The sequence below is a fragment of the Battus philenor genome, unplaced genomic scaffold (genome assembly GCF_028537555.1).
Source record: "Battus philenor isolate CCGP_79_NKW_IND1 unplaced genomic scaffold, ilBatPhil1.0.hap1 SCAF_13, whole genome shotgun sequence".
Classification (NCBI taxonomy): domain Eukaryota; kingdom Metazoa; phylum Arthropoda; class Insecta; order Lepidoptera; family Papilionidae; genus Battus; species Battus philenor.
Window position 1 is genome coordinate 1,023,511 of NW_027181675.1, and position 21,387 is coordinate 1,044,897.

At 36.3% G+C, this 21,387-nt stretch overlaps 1 protein-coding gene across 1 annotated transcript; it reads right to left on the minus strand.

Annotated features, from left to right (window-relative positions):
- Window positions 1-768: 768 nt before the first annotated feature.
- On the minus strand, window positions 769-21,333 carry LOC137933174 (zinc finger protein 189-like). Its single transcript, XM_068777000.1, has 16 exons — window positions 20,745-21,333; window positions 17,927-18,149; window positions 16,085-16,365; window positions 14,889-15,039; window positions 13,852-14,009; window positions 13,115-13,258; window positions 12,023-12,210; window positions 11,260-11,611; window positions 10,313-10,399; window positions 9,349-9,469; window positions 7,503-7,567; window positions 5,609-5,706; window positions 4,238-4,358; window positions 3,240-3,470; window positions 2,014-2,162; window positions 769-1,050 (listed from the first exon to the last, which is right to left on the minus strand). Exons 1-16 carry the CDS (start codon window positions 20,868-20,870, stop codon window positions 936-938), a joined length of 2,610 nt encoding a protein of 869 aa, XP_068633101.1. The 5' UTR covers window positions 20,871-21,333; the 3' UTR covers window positions 769-935.
- Window positions 21,334-21,387: the final 54 nt, after the last annotated feature.

Sequence of the window (21,387 nt, forward strand, 5' to 3'; positions counted from 1 at the left end):
AGACCTCCAAAAATGGATTGGCCACACATTGACATCCTATCAAAAACAGTGGATCTAGAATGACTTCCAAGATATAAACAAAAGATGTTAAGATCTACAACAAATGCAGAAGAATTAAAATGGAAGCCAACGGATGAGCTCGGCTGTTAATGCCGTAAGGTTTTAGTGGCGACTCCGAGATGATAAAGGCGGTGTGGGTAAGTCCACTAGATGGACCGACATTGTCACTGGATGTGGGCAGAAAGACCGATCATCATGCAATGCACTTTCCCCTTCAGATGTAGATGCCAAAAAAATAAAATCATAACATATAAAAAGAAATACGTATGTCATCTTCCTTAAAATGACTTTTTATAATTCATTCAGAGTCATAACATCTTTACCTAAATTTTATATATATATAACTTTTTTTTGGTGACCTCCTATATTATTTTAAATTTTAAATAAAATGAAGTAGTAAAAATCGTATAAATTTCAGCAGTTAATATAGTTTAAATTAGTTTCCAAAACGGTCAAGTTGGACCTCTGAAGTCCAAGGGACACTCAAAGGGAGTCTATGTTGATATGACTAAGGAACTAAAACTGATTCCATGAAGAATTAAGATGTACACCTATCAAGGTAGGCAGATAATATATTCAAGTCGACAAATATGACCTAACGATAAAACACGATTTTTCTGGTAGAATTTTTGGCAATTTGGTAGAAATGTAGTCTAAAACTACAATTCTACCAAATTCATTGGAAGGGGTTCATTGGTACCAGCTGAATTTTGAAAATAGATTATGTAAAAATAAATCTTAGAAACCTCTATCGTTGGCTATATATGGCCATGTTGTGAGACAGTCAGGCAATGCGGTAAGTGGTTAGGCCAGTTCAGGCATCACGGAGCGACAGCAGCCGGGTGGTGACGGTGGCGGCTCGAGGACGGTGGCACTCAGTCGAGCGGTTGCACCTGCAGCACGGCGGGCGCTGGAGGTATGGAGATCTCGTACTTGATGAGACCACTACGCCCCGTTGACAGCACCAACCCGCCTACCTCCTTCACGTCCCTGCAACGAACACACATCATATTGAAGCCCAGTTCAGACAGATGCTCCATACCTTCATCACTTCCATATGGTGAACACACATCATTACATTCAATTTGTCATCACTACTTATTATACTGGTTACTATCCCCATCCTTTAAATTCATTTCTACTTCAAATTCTCAAAAGTACGTCTAGCTATTATAATCTGATATAAATATAAAGAAACTACATGTCTTTCCTGTAGTTTTCTTGGACAGGACTGTCATATGTCACTGTATTGATTTATCATAAGTTATTTCTGTTAATATATATAATAAGTAACTTTAAATGTCTTTTATGTTTTCAGGTGAGACTTTTGTAAAATTTTGTTTCAATAAAATGTAAAATATTGTGTAGCATCTGTTATTTATTCATATTTATATAATACCTTTTTCACTTAAATATTTATATACATATGTGTATATAAGTATTCTTGTATATAAGTGTGTGTATAGTAGAATAGTAATATATCTGTATGTATATACACTCTAAACTGCTCTATGCTCCATGTTTCTCATTCATTGTTTGTCTGGTAGAGATCACCTCGAGCGATAAGATCACCTCTTGTATCTCTATATGAAGTTTTTTATTATTTTATTTATTACCTATAGTGTACCAATGTGTAAATAAATAAAACATGCTAAACTAAGTAAATACTAAAATAAAAATCTTTGTATCATATTAATATAAAAATTATACAGCCTATATATGTAATACATCATATCAGCATGTTATATAATACATAGCTTGACACCACTGATATACATCATACAATGGTGATTACTATATCTGGTTGCCGTATTGCTATAACTACATATATACAATTTATATATATGTGCGTGTGTGCATCCGCATATATTTATATATGGGTGTCGATTTGTACAAGTGTGTGTTACATGTGCTTGTATGCGACAGTTTGCGGTGGTGTGTGTTTGTACTTACCCAGCATTATGGTGCCTTGGCTTGTGCGCAAGCGGCTTGCCGTCGCGACCGATGATATGCAGCTGCGAGCCGAGCACGCGCCGCTGCACGCCCCCCACCGACCCCACCACGATCTGGTTGCCGATCACCTGCCCCGACCGGTTCGTTACCTGCACACACACAAATATGTTATTAGTAGCCAAGCATAGTGACTGATCAAAGACCTGGATTACCTGCCCAAATGTAATTTGTATATTGCAGTTCTAGGGGGGCAGAACGCAGAGTACACATAGCCCAAAACGTCTTTTAAGGTGGACTAGCCCAGGGAGCCTGGCTCGGATCACAGAGCTCTTATATGCCTTAGGCGGCAGCTCCGTGAAGAGGCTGACTAACTCAAATGCTCTCATTGCCTCATAAATTTAAATGTAGAATCCAGGAGAATAGATGATATATGTATAAAAAATGAATGAATGAATGAAGTGAAGAAAGAAGAACGAATGGTAGACATAAAAGATTATGTGAAAGAATTATTATTGTAAATCAAGATATTTGCTCGCAAGGGGGAGTAAGAGAGACCTCAAAAACTGTGACATTAAAAACCATGAGAACCTCAGGTTGGTCTTCTCGGTTAGAATTCCGACTCGAGAGCTCCCAAGATTGCAAAAACGCGTTTCCGTTCACTCAAACTACACTTTGGAGTGATAAAGGTCTGTTAACTGTGTTATGGCGATGGGAGATACGTGCGACGGAGAAGGTTGTATTTTTATTTTTGTACATATATTTAAATATAAACAGTAATGCTCTTAATTTTATAGCACGCAGTAATCCATGCAGGCTGTTAGTGTTGCTACAATATAATATTATATATTCGTATTTTTAGTGAATTACAATCATAACAGTCGATAAACATCCACTATAAGACATACACCTTCCTCAAAGGTCACTTTTATAACCAGTCTTGCGCTGCATCGCATTCAGTTACATCCTTCGACCTCAACTATGTCGCTAGACCCCCTTATGGGGGGCATACAGACGCCGCGTGTACCAACTCGTAGTCGCCACTTGAGAACCTCACACTTGTCCACTGCCACTTCATACAAGTGATCTTCTCATTTCTGACTCAATTTCGCAGTAAAGTTCCATGCATACCCTTCTCTATAGAATCAAGGTAAGACACAAACAAACATATTGATCTAGACTTCTAGATACACTTTGCTGAGTGTCTTCCAATATTAAAAGTTACATACCACTTGTATGTGCGTGGGTTGCTGATGGTCTTGATCCATCTCGAGGTTGGTTTGATGCTGGTGTTGTTGCTGCTGCTGCTGCTGTTGTTGTTGTTGTTGTTGCTGCTGCTGCTGTTGTTGCTGCTGCTGCACCTGCTGCGCGACTTGCTGTGCGACCTGCTGCGCCGCTTGCTGCGCCGCCTGCTGCGCTGCCTGTTGCTGCGCTTGCTGCGTTGCCTGTTGTGCTTGTGACTGTCAAACCAAAAATCGTTTCAACCTTTTGATGTAAGAAATGGTACTTTGTTGCTATAAATTTTTATTTTTATTACCAAAATATTATTGTAAAATAATACATCTTGTCTAAGAAGGTCACCATTTAGATACTTTAACACGGGTTGTAGATATGTCAGAGTATTTAAAATATATTCGACGTTTGAACAACAACAATAATAAATTGCGTTGCGTAGTTATCTGTTTATTATTCAGGAGAAAGAGGTATAGATTTTGTGATCTAATAATTCTAGAAGTGGCAGGAGGGGTTTACAGAAATTGTAAAGTGGTGTAACAATATAGGAATAGATGTTTGAAAAAGTGAATGTTCTGGTGATATTTTTTACGAACGGCCTCGGTAATATTTAATTAAAAATATTTGTTTTTACGGCAGATTTTGAGAGCTTCACATAGGATTGCGGAATTGGAGCATGCAAGCTTTATTGAAAATAAAAAAAAGGTAAGTGTTGTGTGAAGGCGTGCGTTCAAATAATATACAGTACCCGGCGATAAATATTGCACATCGACGTTTGGAAAGAGACAATCGGCTAATTTCGGCTTCGTAGAGCATTATCTCTGTTCCACACTACCTATGTGACGTTTTGTCAGTCGTTGTATTCAACTGTAACTGTATACTTTTACGGGATCGTGTTGTAGGACTTTCTTATGGCGCCCATGTTTATACCCAGGAATCATTTGTACAAGATGATTGGTGTTATATAAAGCTTGCAATGTTTAAGAGTACTCACGGTTCTGGGCGGAAGGTCCATGTGCTGCCTCTGGTGCAGCATGAGGTGGTTCTTCTGGAAGAACGCCTTCCCGCACTGGTCGCACACGTGCGTGCGCAGCGTGCAACTTCCGTCAGGGTGCCTGCAAACAAAACCTCTCATTACACATGGCTTTTTACAAAGGACTTTAAAAATTACATTTCAGACTTGTACAGCTGTAGACAGTAATACTTCTATTATTATTATTTCTAATGCTTTCGAAGCTAATTTTTGATTAGAGTTGCTGATTTAGTCCAGCCAGTTAAAATTTTATTTATCACCCTTCTATTCTCTGGAAACCTTTATAAAAGACAACTCAAGCTCATCAGCTTCAGATCCAGTCGCTGAAGGACCACAGAAACGACATCTCGTTTCTGAGGTCCTTCAGCGACTGGATCTATCCAATCCGAGGTTCGACACTCTATTCACGAAAACCAATGCTATAGTGCTACCTAAACCACTGTACCGCCCCTTAGGTGTGTATGCAGGGTGCAAAAAAAAAAAACATTTTATTTCTAAATTTAAACTATACGAATCACTTGTTTGGGGATCACGTGCCACGGCATGTAAAGACTGCCACTAGGTGGGCAGTCGACATAGATAAGGTAGCTAGAAATTGTTTCACGTGGGCACCACGATACCAGCAGTGGGCACCTATTGGCTGAAATATTTAACCAATTGTATAAATTAACAGAAAAACTAGCTTTATTACTGGAATCCATGGCAGTAATGACGCCTGATCATTTTGCATTTTGATTTCTTTTAGGCATAAATGTGTATTAAAATTTATTAAAAGATATGTCATTGTGGACATTCTTTCTGCTTCTTCTCTACAACCATAACACCTTGCGAAGCAGAGTAGAGTCAAAAATGAAATAGATTAAAAAATAATAAGTTGACGATCAATAAAAGCCCTATTAAAAGTTCTAATGTTGAGTAAAACAATTTTAACTTTATCTTTAATCTTACGGAAAGATATTTCCAAAAAAATTACTGATGGGAAAAGAGGGGGCCTCTTCGATATCGCGGTCATGTTTAAGGTTTTTTTTAGTAAGTTTTCATTTACCAAGGCTAGACTAAAGATGCAAATGAAAGGATGTTTTTTATATGTATATATATGGCCACCGTTATTGGGGACCTTTCGTTCCCCGATCTAGTATGGAACAGGAACTACATTTTTTAGTAATTTATTCACACACTTCTATTTATTTCCATTCGCTTCTTGCATATATTATGTCTCTTTCTTCTTCATTCTTTCTACAGTTTTCCCAGGGTTGTTTGTTTGCGGAAACCAGCACGTTGAGACAAGATATGACCAGGAGAATTTTATTTATAGTATCAATGATTATTCACCTCCTGTGGTGGGCAAGTAAGCCGTGCTTGGCCGCGAAGCCTTTACCGCAGTCCGCGCAAAAGTGTATTTTAGGCCGCGGCGGAGTTATATGATGATTCTGTAAAACAATTAATTCAACATTATCACACATGCATGTAAAGTTGTTACCGGTAACAGGAATATTCAAGTCTAGGAAGTTATATACAAAATTGTGATAAATTTTTTATTGCCTAGTGTAAATATAAAAAAAAAAATTTCAGTCCTGCGAAAACGATTAAATCTATTTTGTGACAGATGTGTTAAATAAACAAAATGGCGAAGCAATATTTACTTTTTTTACACTATGTAATATACAGACTAATAAAACAATCTTTAAAACACCTACCACTTTTTATTAATCATATGAAACTAAGATATATTTGAAATAAATTACTCATTCTATATCTTTGGAACGCTAGAACATTCACAAAGGTCTGGTAATCTCTAAAGATATTTAGTTAAACTAGGTCCTATCCTATTGAGAGCTGTGACCTTCTACTGTGAGACTGTCTTAAGCCAGAAGATAGCTTTCTAGATAAACTAAATAGATCATCTATCTTATTGCAGAGGGACATGGCATCTTTCTGTGAGGCCGTCATAGTCCAAAAATAGGCTTTCTAGTTATAGTAAGTCCTGTCCTATCGAATGTCGTGGTTTTCTACTGTGGGACAATTATAATCCAGAAGGCTGCTTTCCAGAGACAGAGTCCAACGGAGTTAGAAGATTATAGATCCCGCTCAGAGACAAGACCGTCATCACAGAGTTACACCTCATACCGTCTCTCGGAGAATGGTAATCCTCTACCATATACAGAGTCTTCGAAGTCGCGGTTATTTAGTGTGGAGGCCCTAAACTCCCACTAGCCTTAGCGTGGCGGAGGATGAATCGATGTGGTCTTGAATCATCATGATACCACAACTAGAGTTCAGAGTTAACATGAACACATACTCCAGGACAGGTATTCTAGATAACTTGGAGATACAAGACTCCCTCACAGCACTGCGGTGTGCCTCGTGACGTCTATCTGAGTATGAATGTTGCTCTACCATAAATGAGACCTTTAAAGTTGCGAATACTTAGTAGGCCCTGAACCTAACATTTAACCCCACAACTTGAAGATACCAGAGTCTTCCACATAGAGCGGAGTGGTGACCGCACAGGTTTCAGTGGCTTGAAATACCTCATAACCGCTGAATATAAGACGTGAAAGTCACTACCTATTCATAACAAAATGTTTAATCCTTAAGTTGGCAATTTTTTTTTAATTTAACATTATTCATACCACTTGACTTTTAAGATCCAAGGATGCCAACAGAATAAACTGAACAAGCGTTCGAAAATTGAGAAATTACCTAAACATACACATACGTATGATTATTTTGCGTTCCAAATTGATGCAACTATTTTTTTTAATTCTGATGTATCTCTACAGATACATTATCAAGAATAGGGTTAAGAACTATTTACTAGACCTGTGATAATTTATCTGTCAATTCATTTCTTTTTCTTTCTGTTTCCTTATTCTTTCTGAAGCAAGTGCGATCTAAATCAGTTATGTTATTATTTATTATAAGTATATATAGCATATACTGTATGTACATTTGTATATATGTATGTTTTGTACATATAACCTACCCATTATTAATACTTTCACCATGGTTGTATGTAAGAGATTGCCTTGTGTGATAAGACCGCCCATTGTACTCTTTTGTTTATTATTATGAAACTATTTAAATTCAATCTCATCTTTATAATATAGAATATTAAATAAAGAATCTTGCCCACTATCCAGAGGTCACCTTGACCAACTAGAATATTTTTTGAAACCTAAAAAAAAGTTTCATATTCTATACCTAACGATAACAAAGGACTCACCGTTGCTATTACCTGCGTATGTACTACATTATTCGGGTTCGAGGATATTATCTGGATGGGTTGATCTGAAACGAGACATAATAAACAATTAATTATTTATTTAATAATTATACAACACATTAAGGACATTTCACATCTGTTATGATCACATAATAACCAGTTTTATCTACACCCAATACTTAGATGTCATATTTTATTACATTATATCCTATGTTAGTATTTACATCAACAGCCTTGCATCCTTGGTCTGCCGAGAATCTAACAAGGATTACCAATCATTCAATTCTATCTCATGCAGACCGAAGAAGACCATCTCATTGATGAAATCCAAACAGATGAAACTATAAAAAATTGTATAAATGAAAAAAAAAAAACAAAATAAAAACAGCTGAGTGTCAAAGACAATTCAACATTACATTTCAATTCGATCTGAATACCCAGAATACATGTTACTATACAATAACTAAAAGTTTCACAAAAATTGCTTCACAAATAACATAGTTATAATGATTTTATAACATAAAAGTTTGTTCTAAACTTTTGGCCCGCTGTACATCTTACAGATTTCTCTGCAGTCTATATTGTGTTAAATAAGTTATATTTGTGTAACATTAACCCTACTTGGATCAAAACCACTAAAATTCATATGTAAAATCACCATGTACATATAAATAGCAATAGAAATAAGGAAAAGCTTGTTATACCTCTTTTCTCTAGGTAATTGTGAACAAACTTGTACAATAAACTAAACTCAATCCCTTTGTAAAAACTATTACATATTCAACCGCCAATAGCTGCATTCGTAAGTTAGTCTTCATTTGGTCACTGTGAACTTGAACTTCTTTTATTTATTATTAAAACTGTTTAGGTAAGAGGCATGGATATAATATCACGCAGGCGGTTAATGATTTTTGACTATACTTTTATGACACATTCAAAGGACTTTATATGGTACATTACATTTGTTTTAAAAAGTCAACTCCTTAGACGGCTCCTTATAAGAAAGTTAAGTTCAAAGTGACCAATTGGTGATGTACTTTCGTACTATTCACGCCCTATAACCAAATTGTTCCTACTTAGAAAATCCAGTTCATAACAACCAGTTTAAGATTTCCGTATTAGCCATGCTATAGAATCATATTGCTCCTGATTGGAAATATAACTTCACAATGACCAGTTAGAAATAGACTTTCGTATTAGCCACACTCCTTATCGGACCATATCGATCCTAATAAAAAAGTAAAGTACACAGTGCCCAATTAAATGTAGATTTTTGTTCTACCCACGTAAGTAATAAACCAATTAGTTTTATAACTTCACAATGACCAGTTAGAAATAGACTTTTATATTAGCCACGCCCCTTATCGGACCATATCGATCCTAATAAGAAAGTAAAGTACACAGTGACCAATTAAATGTAGATTTTCGTTCTACCCACGTAATTAATAAACCAATCAATCCTTTCTCTGATCAAGTGTGGTATGTATTAGTAGTTATTATGGTACACCGATTAATACTTGGCACTAATTGGTGTAACATAACTCCTGAAGATGCTCCGTGGAGGGGTGAAACAAGTGTTGAGTAATTTGGTGGTGGAGGTTGTGTGATTCGCATTGTTTGCCGCATACGCATTTATCAGCGGGCTGGCGGGCGGTGCATTTCATTGCACGACTACCACTGCATGTGCGGAAGTGGCTAAATATTGGTCCTTTTCTTACTTAGGATGGACTTCCGCGAGGTAACGCCCGATTCCATTAAACAAGTGTGGTATATCTCCAACCAAGGTTCTTTGATATGGTAGTATCGGGTCAGATCAGCAAGTGGTGCTTATGTGGTGGGTACTTACTGTGCGTGGTGGCGTGGTGGGCGGCTACTAAGCCCGGCTGCAGTGCCGCCGTGAGCGCGCACAGGTCCGTCACGCACGTGCGGTCGCCCGCGTGAAGCCGCAGGTGCAGCGACAGAGCCTCCTGTACACACATACATATTGCAATACAATCATAAACTTACATACGACAACGCTATGTGTGTATAAACTAACATCACATTTGTATATAAATTAATCATTTTTCATCATCTTCATTTTAGCATTACGACGTCCACAGCTGGACATAGGCTTCCTCCAATTTCCAATATCATCTCTCCACCTTGTGAGTCTCTGTTTCAAGTCATAAATTTTGTATTGATATTTCAATAAGTGAACAACCTTTTTCCTTGACCTATTATATAATACTGTAATCAAAAAGTAAGATGAATTTGTTTATAAAATATAAATTAGTTACTTATTCTTACAAATCAATTTCATCGCCTTCAAATTAATGCCTGTCCTATAAAATATAATTTTGATAACGCTTTGTCTAGTTATTGAAACAGTTGGAATAGTCTTTTTTCCTTCCGGCTTTTCAAAAGATACTCAATTTGACTTTATTTCCTTAATCTTATTAAAATGGTGTCCCTGCATTGGTCTTTTGAGTTTACTAGACTACTTTTGAGTTGCGAAATGATATACAAGTCAAGTCAAGTTTTTAGCAATAAAGTCACAAAGAATGAAATGCAGTATGACATCCACCAAACGGGTCTTGACACGTTTGAAACATATAACACCCTTCAAGGTGGTTTGGGCCAAACCAAATGATATTACTTTTGATAAACAGATCCTTACCAATGTTATAGACAGTCCAACTAGACTAGGACAAAAAAATTTACCTGCCTTCCTAATGCTCAGGAGTTTTACATGACAATTTCACTTTACTTTTTGATCACAGTAGCACATGCCATTTATATGTGATAATCCTGAACTGTAGAACACGAACCTTTGTATTGAAACAGGAACCGCATTCCGGGCATGCATACCCTGGTGTCGTTTTCTCTGTTAATATCTGTCCATCAGCACCGATCACCTGCAACAGACACATTTATTATTATAAAAGGATAAATGCAACCAAGACATTCCTACTATATCTATCAATGCCTAAAGATGAATGTCTACAACCAATGTATTATCGTTAGCAAGACTGCAGCCACTGAACGAGCCATAGAGTCTTATGAGTAGGATTTCTCTACAAGAACGAAATGATCATTAGAAGATACATAGAAATATCAAAGTGACGAAACTATTTCAGAGTAATAAGTTGAAATGCACACATATCTGCAGGAGGCATGTCCTAGCATGGAGACCACTACCAACAGTTCAGTTCTTTCATTTTAAATTGTACACGAATATATTACTTGCACTATAAATATACATAATGTAACCATTTAGATACCGGCTTTTGAAATGGGACCAAAATTTCTAACGGAAATTTTATTCTTTTGTAAACACAATCCGGTACATAGATTAGAGGCTTGAAACAATGCAATGTACAGTACAGGGTGTCAGATAAAAGATGTTTTCAGAGTGATTAAGACTGTTTAATCACTTTTCACGTTTAAGATGTCCTTCCTTTAATTGTTCATTGTATCTTGCTTTCAAATTCGCTTTGTATTGCGTTTTAAAAACGTCTGACCGTCGAACGAATTAAGTTCCAGAAAGTTCATTCCCTTTAATGAATTGACCTATCAGCAAACGGCATTACATAGAAACTTTTGGAACATTTATATCTCTGCCAAGTGACATTCAATCTTAATACTTTACACTTAAAGCCCAACCTAGGTTGTCGCGTTAAAAACAATACAGTACATAGCCGACAACGAGAAATTTTGAAATGCCATCAATATCGGGAACGGTAGCAATACATATATTTATTTATAATATGTATACCTGAACTATTTGCGGTTTAAAATCATCTTGTTTTATCACAGTAGCTTGTTGCTGCTGTTGTTGTTGCTGCTGCTGCTGTTGTTGTTGTTGTTGTTGCTGCTGCTGCTGTTGTTGCTGTTGTTGCTGCTGCTGTTGTTGTTGCTGCTGCTGCTGCTGTTGCTGTACTTGTTGCTGTTGTTGCTGCTGCTGCTGTTGTTGCTGCTGCTGCTGTTGTTGCTGCTGTTGCTGTTGTTGGGTCTGCGATGTACTAAGGCAGTGCCTCGTCATCTTACAATGCTGCTGGAGTTCGGATTTGCTTTTGAAAGCTTCGCCACATTCGAAGCATGCCACAACACCCTCTGCCGTATGGATTCTGAAAATATTCATAGCTTTATTTTTCATATCTATATGTTAATATCAAATATCTATATATCTAATATTTTTAACAAAATTTTTCCATTATACTCAAAAGGAAAATCTAAAAAGCAAGCTAAAGCAGAGTGTTTAAACTTTGAAACATTAAATATACTTAGGCACAGTAAAAGATGTAAGAGACTGTAATAATCAGTATTGACTGAATTGCTATCTCACTCGCTTGCCAAAATGGTAGAGTAAGAGAATTTTGTAACAGCCATCATTAGATATTGACTATGTACATAAGATTGCCAAGACCAATGACCAGTGATACCCCAGCAGTATCTGGCACTTGTGATCGAAGATTGAGGGTTTGATTTTCGCAAAACCATTTAAAAAAAACCAACTAAATTAAACTCGTTTAACTAACTTCATATGTGCGACCAGGGTGCGTTTCTGCAGGAACTCCTTCCCGCAGACGGGGCAGGCGTGCGGAACACGTCCGTGTGCACGCCCGTGGTTCACTAGCTGGAACTTCCTCGCGAAGGCGGCCCCGCAGTCAGGACACACGAACGGCGACAGCGACCCGTGGAAACGACTATGCATCACCAGGTGCTCCTGGAAATATAATACATGTTAGACTCATCACTTATTGTAAATAAAACTGTATGATACTTAATTTTGTTCTCTTCTCTCTCTCCTTTCAACCTATAGAACACTCCAAGACATAGATCTTTCCAGATATCTAAGGGGACATATACCATAATCACCGACCTTGGCTAGAGGATTGGCAATCGAAGAGCGGTAGTATGATATGCAGAGGACATTACTGACCACCTTCTGCAAAACTTGTTAGCAGTGCCAATCCTATATCCTTCCTCAGGACTTTCTCTTGCATTAGCATATTAGCAGTTAGACGCCCATTGCAAGGCATATGCCTTCCCCAAAGTTTGTCACGATGGCTGGTCTTGAGCTACTAGCTCAAACAACTACTTACAATGTTTACTATGTCGTTCCACATAGTGGGGGTTTAACAACGCCACGTCTACAGACTCTTGGGCGCCTCTTACTTGTACGAACAATAAAGGCCACTCCCAAAGGTCACCACGATGATGAGTCTTACCCCATCCAGCAACTTCTTGCTATCCAGTGGCGTAGCTATGGTTTTTGGGGCCTGGGGCAGATTGGGGATTGGTGCCCCCCCCTCCCCTCCCTAAAGAGTCTAAATAATTTCAAAATTCAGAACAGAATGTAGTTAATATATAATTTTTTTGATTCAAAATATTAAAAAAAAAAATTCAAAAAAATTATTTTCAACTTTGGTGCCCCCCCTGCTTGTGGTGCCTGGTACGGCCGCCCCGCTCGCCACCCCCTAGCTACGCCACTGCTGCTATCTTAGTCCACCTTGGGGGGGGGGGGGGGGCTGCACAAGGGATATGTCCCGCCAATAATAGCTATATCTGTAACTAGTGTGTAGTAAATATATTATTATTGTTAGCTGGTGGTGGAGATGATGGGTTACCTTCTGCGCGAAGTTCTCGCCGCAGTCGCTGCAGACGTATGGCCGTTCGCCCGCGTGGTACTTGCTGTGCGTGACCAGGTGCCGCTTGAGGGGGAACCCCCGCCCGCACTCTCCGCACATGAACGGCCGCCCGCGGCTGTGCACCTGCAAACCAAAACCACGTGACATTAGATTTTTTTTTTAACAAAATTCCGCAAAACGTTATGAAACCTACCATTATAACATTAATGACGATGAGCATATTATTCAATAGAATGTCTGAATGTCTCTTGATTGTTTTATTTTAATTTAGGCTGTATGACAGTATGTGTTTATAAATCAATTTCATAAAACTTTGTTTAAAGGTTGTGTTATTGTGGAGTTTCTTCCTGATTCTTCTCCATAACTATAACACCTTGCGAAAAAGAGTTGAGACAAAAATGAAATAGACTAAAAAATGTGATCAATTAATAGAGTCCCATTAAAAGTTCCAAACTTGAAAAGCTGAATTTTGTTTTTAATGTGTCTAATCATTGCAAAAATTTTTTCAGTTTTATCCACTAATGGCATCCTTCAACTTATAGCCTTGTAGGTTCCAAATTCATCTGAGAAGAGCCCACATCAAATTCATATTTTTTTTGGTGATCATCCTAACTATTCTTATGATAGTTCATTTCCAATTATATTACAAGTTCGTTTAATTCAATTGACTGTTTAAAAAATAGCATTGTGGTGACTTATCAGCGTAAAGAGCTTACCCTGGAGTGTGTGACGAGGTGATGCTTGAGGGTGAAAGCCATCTTGCATTCATGGCACTTGTAGGGTCGGTCAGCAGAGTGCAGCAAGAGATGCGTGTTGAGGCAGTGCTTGCGGGCAAAAGCCTTACCGCAATGCGCACACACATGCGGCCTCTCACCTACACAGTCACATGTAATTACTAAAAATTACAATATTTAAAGAGAGGATTAAATACATAAATTGAAGTGAACTGCCAATATGTTATTGAATATTAAGACACACAGTACCATCTCTGGAATAACTGAATTCAATAACCAATAAATTTCAAAAAATACTTCATTCTTCCTTAAACATTATCACTTAAAATCAAGACCAACTATGTAGTAAATAAACCTTGGACACAGCTATGCTCGGAATTTCTCCATGAGATCAAATAGGGAATATAGAATTCCATAGACAAATATAACAGAAACATCCCAGTGATTTGTAAGTGGGCAGACCACATATCACCCAGAACCATGGACTAAAGCCTTTAGATTCTTAAGTGGAGATGATATTTATTATTATTATAGTTTCAAACTGTAAATATCCACAGCTGGACCTACGCATACCTAATAGATTTCCAATAAGACTGGTCGGAATTCGCCTGCATTCTGCATCTTCGGAGGACTTTAAGAAGTATGTCCTATGCTGCACTTGCTGGGCTACGGCCTCCAATCAAAAACTTTATGGCCCAGGGCCATCCGTGAGCTTTATCAATTCATTCTTCCTTGTATCTCCTCATTCAAAGAAAGACCATATTATGGAATTGCATATTCAGAAATAATTTCATCATCATCATTTCAACTAGGTCCGCTGGGATTTCTCGAGGAGATGGGTTGGCTTGAAAACCAGCCCATAGGCACAAAACAAGACATGACATAAATTCAATCATTTGACGTCCGTAACCTATACAATTCCAATGGGATAGTTGAAATCAGCCTGCATGCGGTATCTTGCAATAGTAATTACGGTGTAATCAATATGTTGATTTTTTACAATAAACGTGGTAGCATACCAGTGTGAACCCTGGCGTGGGTGGTGAGATGATGCTTCAGCAGGAAAGACTTGCCGCATTCGTCGCAGGAGTATGGGCGCTCCTTGACCGCGGGTGCTGCGCCCCCCAGCAGCACCGCACCGCTCAGCAGCTCCGTCTGCGAATACACCGCCTCAACCTTCCACACTGTACTACTTGCCAATGAAACAACTATTTAGGATGGACACAACATCGCCACTCGTTATTACTCACATGTCTATATACCAGTCCATATAAGTATATACAATTTTATTATTAAAACTTTAATACGGTTACAGTGTGATACTAGGTTTATAATCACACGAGCGCACAGATGGCGCTATATATATTGACTAGGTATCCCTACAGAATTTATAATACAAATTATTGACCCTACGCATTTCAAAAGAAGAAACATATTAATATAAGATATTAAATGTGGATCGCAATATTTATTGATTAAATGAAATATATATAAAAAAATTTACAATTGATAAACACTGTCCAATGCATAATGTTTCAGTAATTAGTATATTTTATGAAATTTTCAGCTTCTGCACAATTTTCCTTTTTCATGTCATTCTCAATTTATGGCATAATAAAGAGATTTTTTAAAGTTTATAATAATTGAATACTTAATTTGCACTAAAGTGATGTGATTTGATTGAGTACAGATACTAAATCATAGAATCTTTATTTTCATTATTTTTACTAGAAGAAGTAAAGAGAAACTGCCTATTTGCTTATTGAGAAACCAAATATTTTTTTTATTTTCGTAATAATTGTGGTAAGGTTGAATATTCACAATTCTCAGTACGTACTTCATGACTGAGGGTTGTGGCTAGACTCAATTTATCAGCAAAAGGCTTTTACACGTATTTCCAATCACTTGTATAAAGGGATCACTCAAATATGTACTATTAAATACTTTTTTACTTTGGAATGTCACAGGCCAATAACTTCACACTACACAGTTTGCAGGGACAGATAGTTAACAGTAATTAAATTTAATTTGTAATAATCCAAATTTTAAAAACACTTTCTCTTACTATATTATCATTACATAATTTATTATTTCTGAAACTATTGGTTTTTAGAGATTGGCAGTAAATGTGATATACATTCACTACTATAGAGGATTTTCATCTATAAACAATCACCCTCAATAAAAAATTGTGTGAAATACTAAGATGACTTACTTTGGGCGAGTTGTTGGTGGTGCCAGGCTCCTGCTTGGTGTGCAGCATGTGCTGATGGACGGTGGTGGTCTGGATGGTCTCGGCCTGCGACTGCGCAGCTTCTGTAATGGTCTTGAGGCTGCCGTTGAGCAGCGTGTGGTTGAGCTGCGAGGCGTCGATAACCGGCGTGGCGATGCCCTGCGCTTGCAGTGCCCTCTTCATGAGGATCTCGTTGCATTCTTCCGCCGTCAACTGGATGGGGCCTATCGGCGTTAGAAACGATTTAGGTGCCAGATTCGTTGCTGGAAACAGATTTAATGCAATGAAAATTATGTGTTACCATGTTTAAGTAGACATAATGTTACTATTTCTCTTTAGCAAGAGACAATTTGGAATACCCCTAGTGGCTATTCTGTATTATATGAGACATAGAAACTGACTTGAAATAATAATTAACACAACATATAGGTTATATATACATATACATATATATATATATATATATATATATATATATATATACAATCCCAATTGTGGTGCTCATGTTTGATTGACACACAAGACTGTCGTCCAGTTAAACTCTGGCATTCATGTGCAGCCGTACAGGCTACCTTTATTAACTCTCCTAGCAACACATGTTACCTTTACAATAGGGTCACTATATTCCCTACACCTGTTCCCTCAAAAAATACCATACACTCGTCTTCCTACATATGTGTAACTTCTTTTATTTTTTTATTATTCCATGCTTGCAATGATGTGATGTCACAGTTCTTATTATATTCAGAGTTTCATGAATCTTTGTAATGGTAATAAACCAAGGTACATTTGAAATAGTACATACCATTTTGCAAACTTTGAATAAAGTTAACATTAGAGTTGCTGGCATAATTGAAGTTAAAATAGCTATACCCTTCTTCCTTCTTTTTCTCGGACCACTACATACTACTATAGTACCAGATTAAGAGGCCACTGAATTTTTAGATTGCCTCAGTGAATGTTTCATGGAGTGACTAGGCTCAAAAACGTTAACTATTATTCCGACTCAAGGGCACCTGAGAGGTCCTAACCTTGGCTTGGCTTCCTAATGCCTGGACAATATTACTACTACCACTAGTGCTGGGAATAGAAACTTCAGCAATGCTTCAATTAAATATGATTGTGGGTTTGCGTTTCCTGTGTTATACCATCCGAACTCGTTTCCAATTAGACTGGTTGGTTATAAAATGGCGATGGTGTGCAGCATACGAGGCTTAGTTTATAATTGTCATGAATCTGGAAACTTAAGTGTATCAGATGGACTCAGTCTCAGAACAGTGCCGCATTAGAAGGTACTGGATTTGATCATATTGAAGGTAACGGCACCTACAATCAATACCTTTCTCTAGGCTTAATAACTTCTTAATATACAATTGTCCATATCCTTTTAGTATAAACTCCTTGTCTTTCAATTATAATGCTTTTCTTAAAAATACTGATAAAATGTCACATAGCTTTGGAATGAATTGTTCTAACTATTATAACTATGGATATTTGTAAAAGCTATGACAATTTTAAATGCCAACCGTATTTAGAACCCATAGCCATATTTTATTTAAAAAAAAATTATAGCTCATTTCAGCTCATAATTTGATTCTAGAATCTATTAAATCTTGTACAACTGGCTTTCTGATGTCACTAACAATTGCCAACTAAGCTAACTGAATATAAAATCCCATAACAAGTTCTCCAAGAGCATATTATTTGTTGATTATAAATAAATAAAAAAAGGGTACAAACTCTCAAACACCATTGTAAAAACTTCATGGACATTATTAACAGTTGCTATGACTCATATTTCTTTTGGTAATACAAATGACTCACTTTGAATTGTCGCTGTCTGGTTTTGTTGTGTGACCCTGTTCAGAGTGTGCGCGGGGGCCTCATTCACTACAAACATCCTCCGCGCTGTCACGGGAGTGCCTGTTGCAACAACCCTTGTCACCTGCGCTGCAGAGTTCGACACAGCCACTGCAACTGTACCAACTTTTTCCTGCACTTGTGGGGTCTTGTGGGACATCACCGTTAAGGTGGTCTCCGGGGAAATCTGGAAATGATATAATAGGCAAATGAGACATTTATATTTTTTCTTTACTTTTTAAGGTTGCACAAGTTTTAGAAATCCAACATTGTTAGAACATAGTGGTATTAGTAATTTGTGTAAAAACTTTGAAGAGACAAATTCCGAATCACCATGTATGAAGTGATTATTCCGGAATATGTAACAATAAATTAAAAAAAAAAAAACTTTTGATATATGAACCATACATTAATTGACAGTAAATTAATTATACAATCACTTTTTAGACCTTCTTTACCTAAATCCAATCATCCTACATGTTGGTCATAAATATGATATTCTATTAAGCATAAATTTTGACCAAATATGTAAATTACTTTTGTATAGAAAAAAACCCAGAATTTCAAATGGGTGACACATACTATTATACCTATTTATGTATAAGTAGACATTCTGAAATGTTTCTTTTTAGTTTATCTATTAGTAATTTCTCAAGTTCTTTGAACATATCACCCCATAATGAGGACTCGAAAGAAGCAATCTTATTGACACATTCACTATCATTAATAAGTCAGTAAATGAATGGTCTCACTCCACCAAACACCAACCTACATGATGGTGCTTAATAAGAGCAGCAGAAGCACCAGCACTGACTGGAGCATGACCATGACCACTCAAGAGTGCGTGAATAAGAAGAAGTAATAAATCATTCATTGAAGCCACTTCTATAATTCTGTATCCAAAAAGCAAATCTAGCAAAATCTATGTCTAAATATGCTTTATCATAGTACACCTTGACTGCATACAAGGTGACTATTTGTACAAGCTTGAATCAGTTTAAGTCATAGCACATTTTCTGTCAATTAATATATGTAACATATATACAAAAATTAAAAATTAATGGTTTTATCATTAATAAATAATATAATGATAACATAGCAGAGAAGTGTTTACAATATTCTATACTACATATTAAATTTGTTTATTGGTTAAGACATATGCATTTAATTTTTCAATACTGCAAAGCTATAATTAATAAGAAAAAATACATGATGTGAAGTTATATATTTCGAGCCCACAATCCATTTGTTTATAAATCCTTTGTTTTTCAAATGAGAACTGCAAGTGGCCTGTTCGGAAAGTGCAGAGGGGGTTGTATACACCTCACATGGCATGGAATGTGTTAAACAACTCTTTTTAACTTTTAAAAATTAAATTTCCATGCGGCCTGAATGAAAAATCTTCAAAAATTGCAATAGCATGGAACATGCTAATAGCCCAAAGGTATTTACTGTGTCCCATAAATAAGCGTAGCCAATGTTGAAACATAGTGTTAACATTATTTTAAACTTGATTTGTTTCATTAAAATATATTATCTACTTTAAATACATGGAACAAAAATTAATGCAATTTTATTTTAAAATCATGGCCATTGCAGCATAAATTTTAAAGTCTTAGTTATTATAGTAATGCATGTGTTTGTGTACATAAATGTGCAAGTTTTATACTCTGAAATATGTAGTATATTTTAATATATTTTTTTTATTATGTACACCCTAAACTGCCCTCTCTTTCATGTCTCTCATTTCCATCCAAAGGTTGTCTGGTATAGATCACCACAAGCTATAAGACTACCCCTTGTACTTCTATATGAATTTTCTTTTTTATTTGTCATGTTATTTTATTACATTACTTTTGAGTTTTTATTTTGTATAGTTTTGGTGTACAATAAGGTATTAATAAATAAGTGAAGAGATATACAAAGCAATAGAAATAATTTACTAATATAAGCTTAATTTAAGGCTGACAATTATAGATGATTGTAATGATCTTATATAATAAAAGCTATATTGACTTTGAACATCAAAGGCTCCCATAAAGTACATTCACAATTTTAAATGTCAATAACATCAAAAATGCTCAATTTTATTGATTTAATTTTCAGAGTCAAATGTGATCTGCCCTATCTTATTTTGGCATGACATTTATTAATAGGACATTTTGTATGGTGCAAAATTAATCAAACTATTACATCATATGCATTAAATGTTTCTGTTAATATATTACAATTTATATGCATTACTAGTATAAATATAGTTAGAATAACAATAAAGATTTTAAACTACAAATTATGGTATTAACCACATATTTCTTAGCACAAAGACAATGTGATTATTATAAATCAAATAGGAATAATTTTTATAATTATATAACTTATTTTTAAAACATAACTGTATTTTTCAGCACACAGTTAATTTCTTAACAAGAATCCAATAGGTAAACTATATTATTGGCATAAATATAATAAACATTGTAAAGGGTGTAAATAAATTGAAAAATATGTATCCTAGTCCTAGTTTATTAGAAAAAATTGTTAATATTTACAGATTAGTTTTAGAAAATTAATTTGTCCCAGGACTAGAAAGAATAGTCATCATAAAATTAGCTGTCTTTAAAATAAATAACTTTAGTAGTTCACTCTATGTACATTTGTACAAAAAGATAACATACAATTTCTTATAAGTTTCGTAATAATGTAAATTTAAAAACTGAATTTTAACTAAATATCATTTATTATACGTAATTGATGTTTATTTAGTGTTGGACTATGTTATCCTTACCGTATTTCCCAAAGTATAGCTGAGACTGCTCGGGGTCTCCACCTCGCCCTTGGTCAGGTCGGCGGAGCTGGTGAAGCCCCACGAGTAGCCGAACCCCGAAACATTGCTCGGCGTCGGCATACACATCTTCGCGAATTAGTCCTGCACCGTCCCGGAACACAAAGAGACCGACACAACTCCGCCGTTCCGATAGTAAACACCGCTCATGACAGCTCGACCATTACCGACATGTACGCTTTCACCACTACTAGCGCAAAACGCACCCATTAAAAACACAACGCCGCATAAACACACTTTTTCGATAACAATTATATATGTACAGAACTATTAACACAAACCAAATACTTTATAGTAGTAATATAAGACCAACACCATTAAATAAGACTAACCAACTCAGTAAAAAAGGCGGTACAGGACGCTACAACCGAGGGTGACACGCACGTAATCTTTTTTATTCTTTATAATTTGTTGCCTATTTAATGCGCAACGATAAACCATTTTGTTGTTTATTATAAAAAAATACACAATAATATTAACATTCAACTGCACATCTTGGTTTTATGAAAACAATAATTTTATCGCACACACAAAAAACCAGACGCCATTTTATTGTTTATGGTCGAAAAAGTTTATAGAGATACTT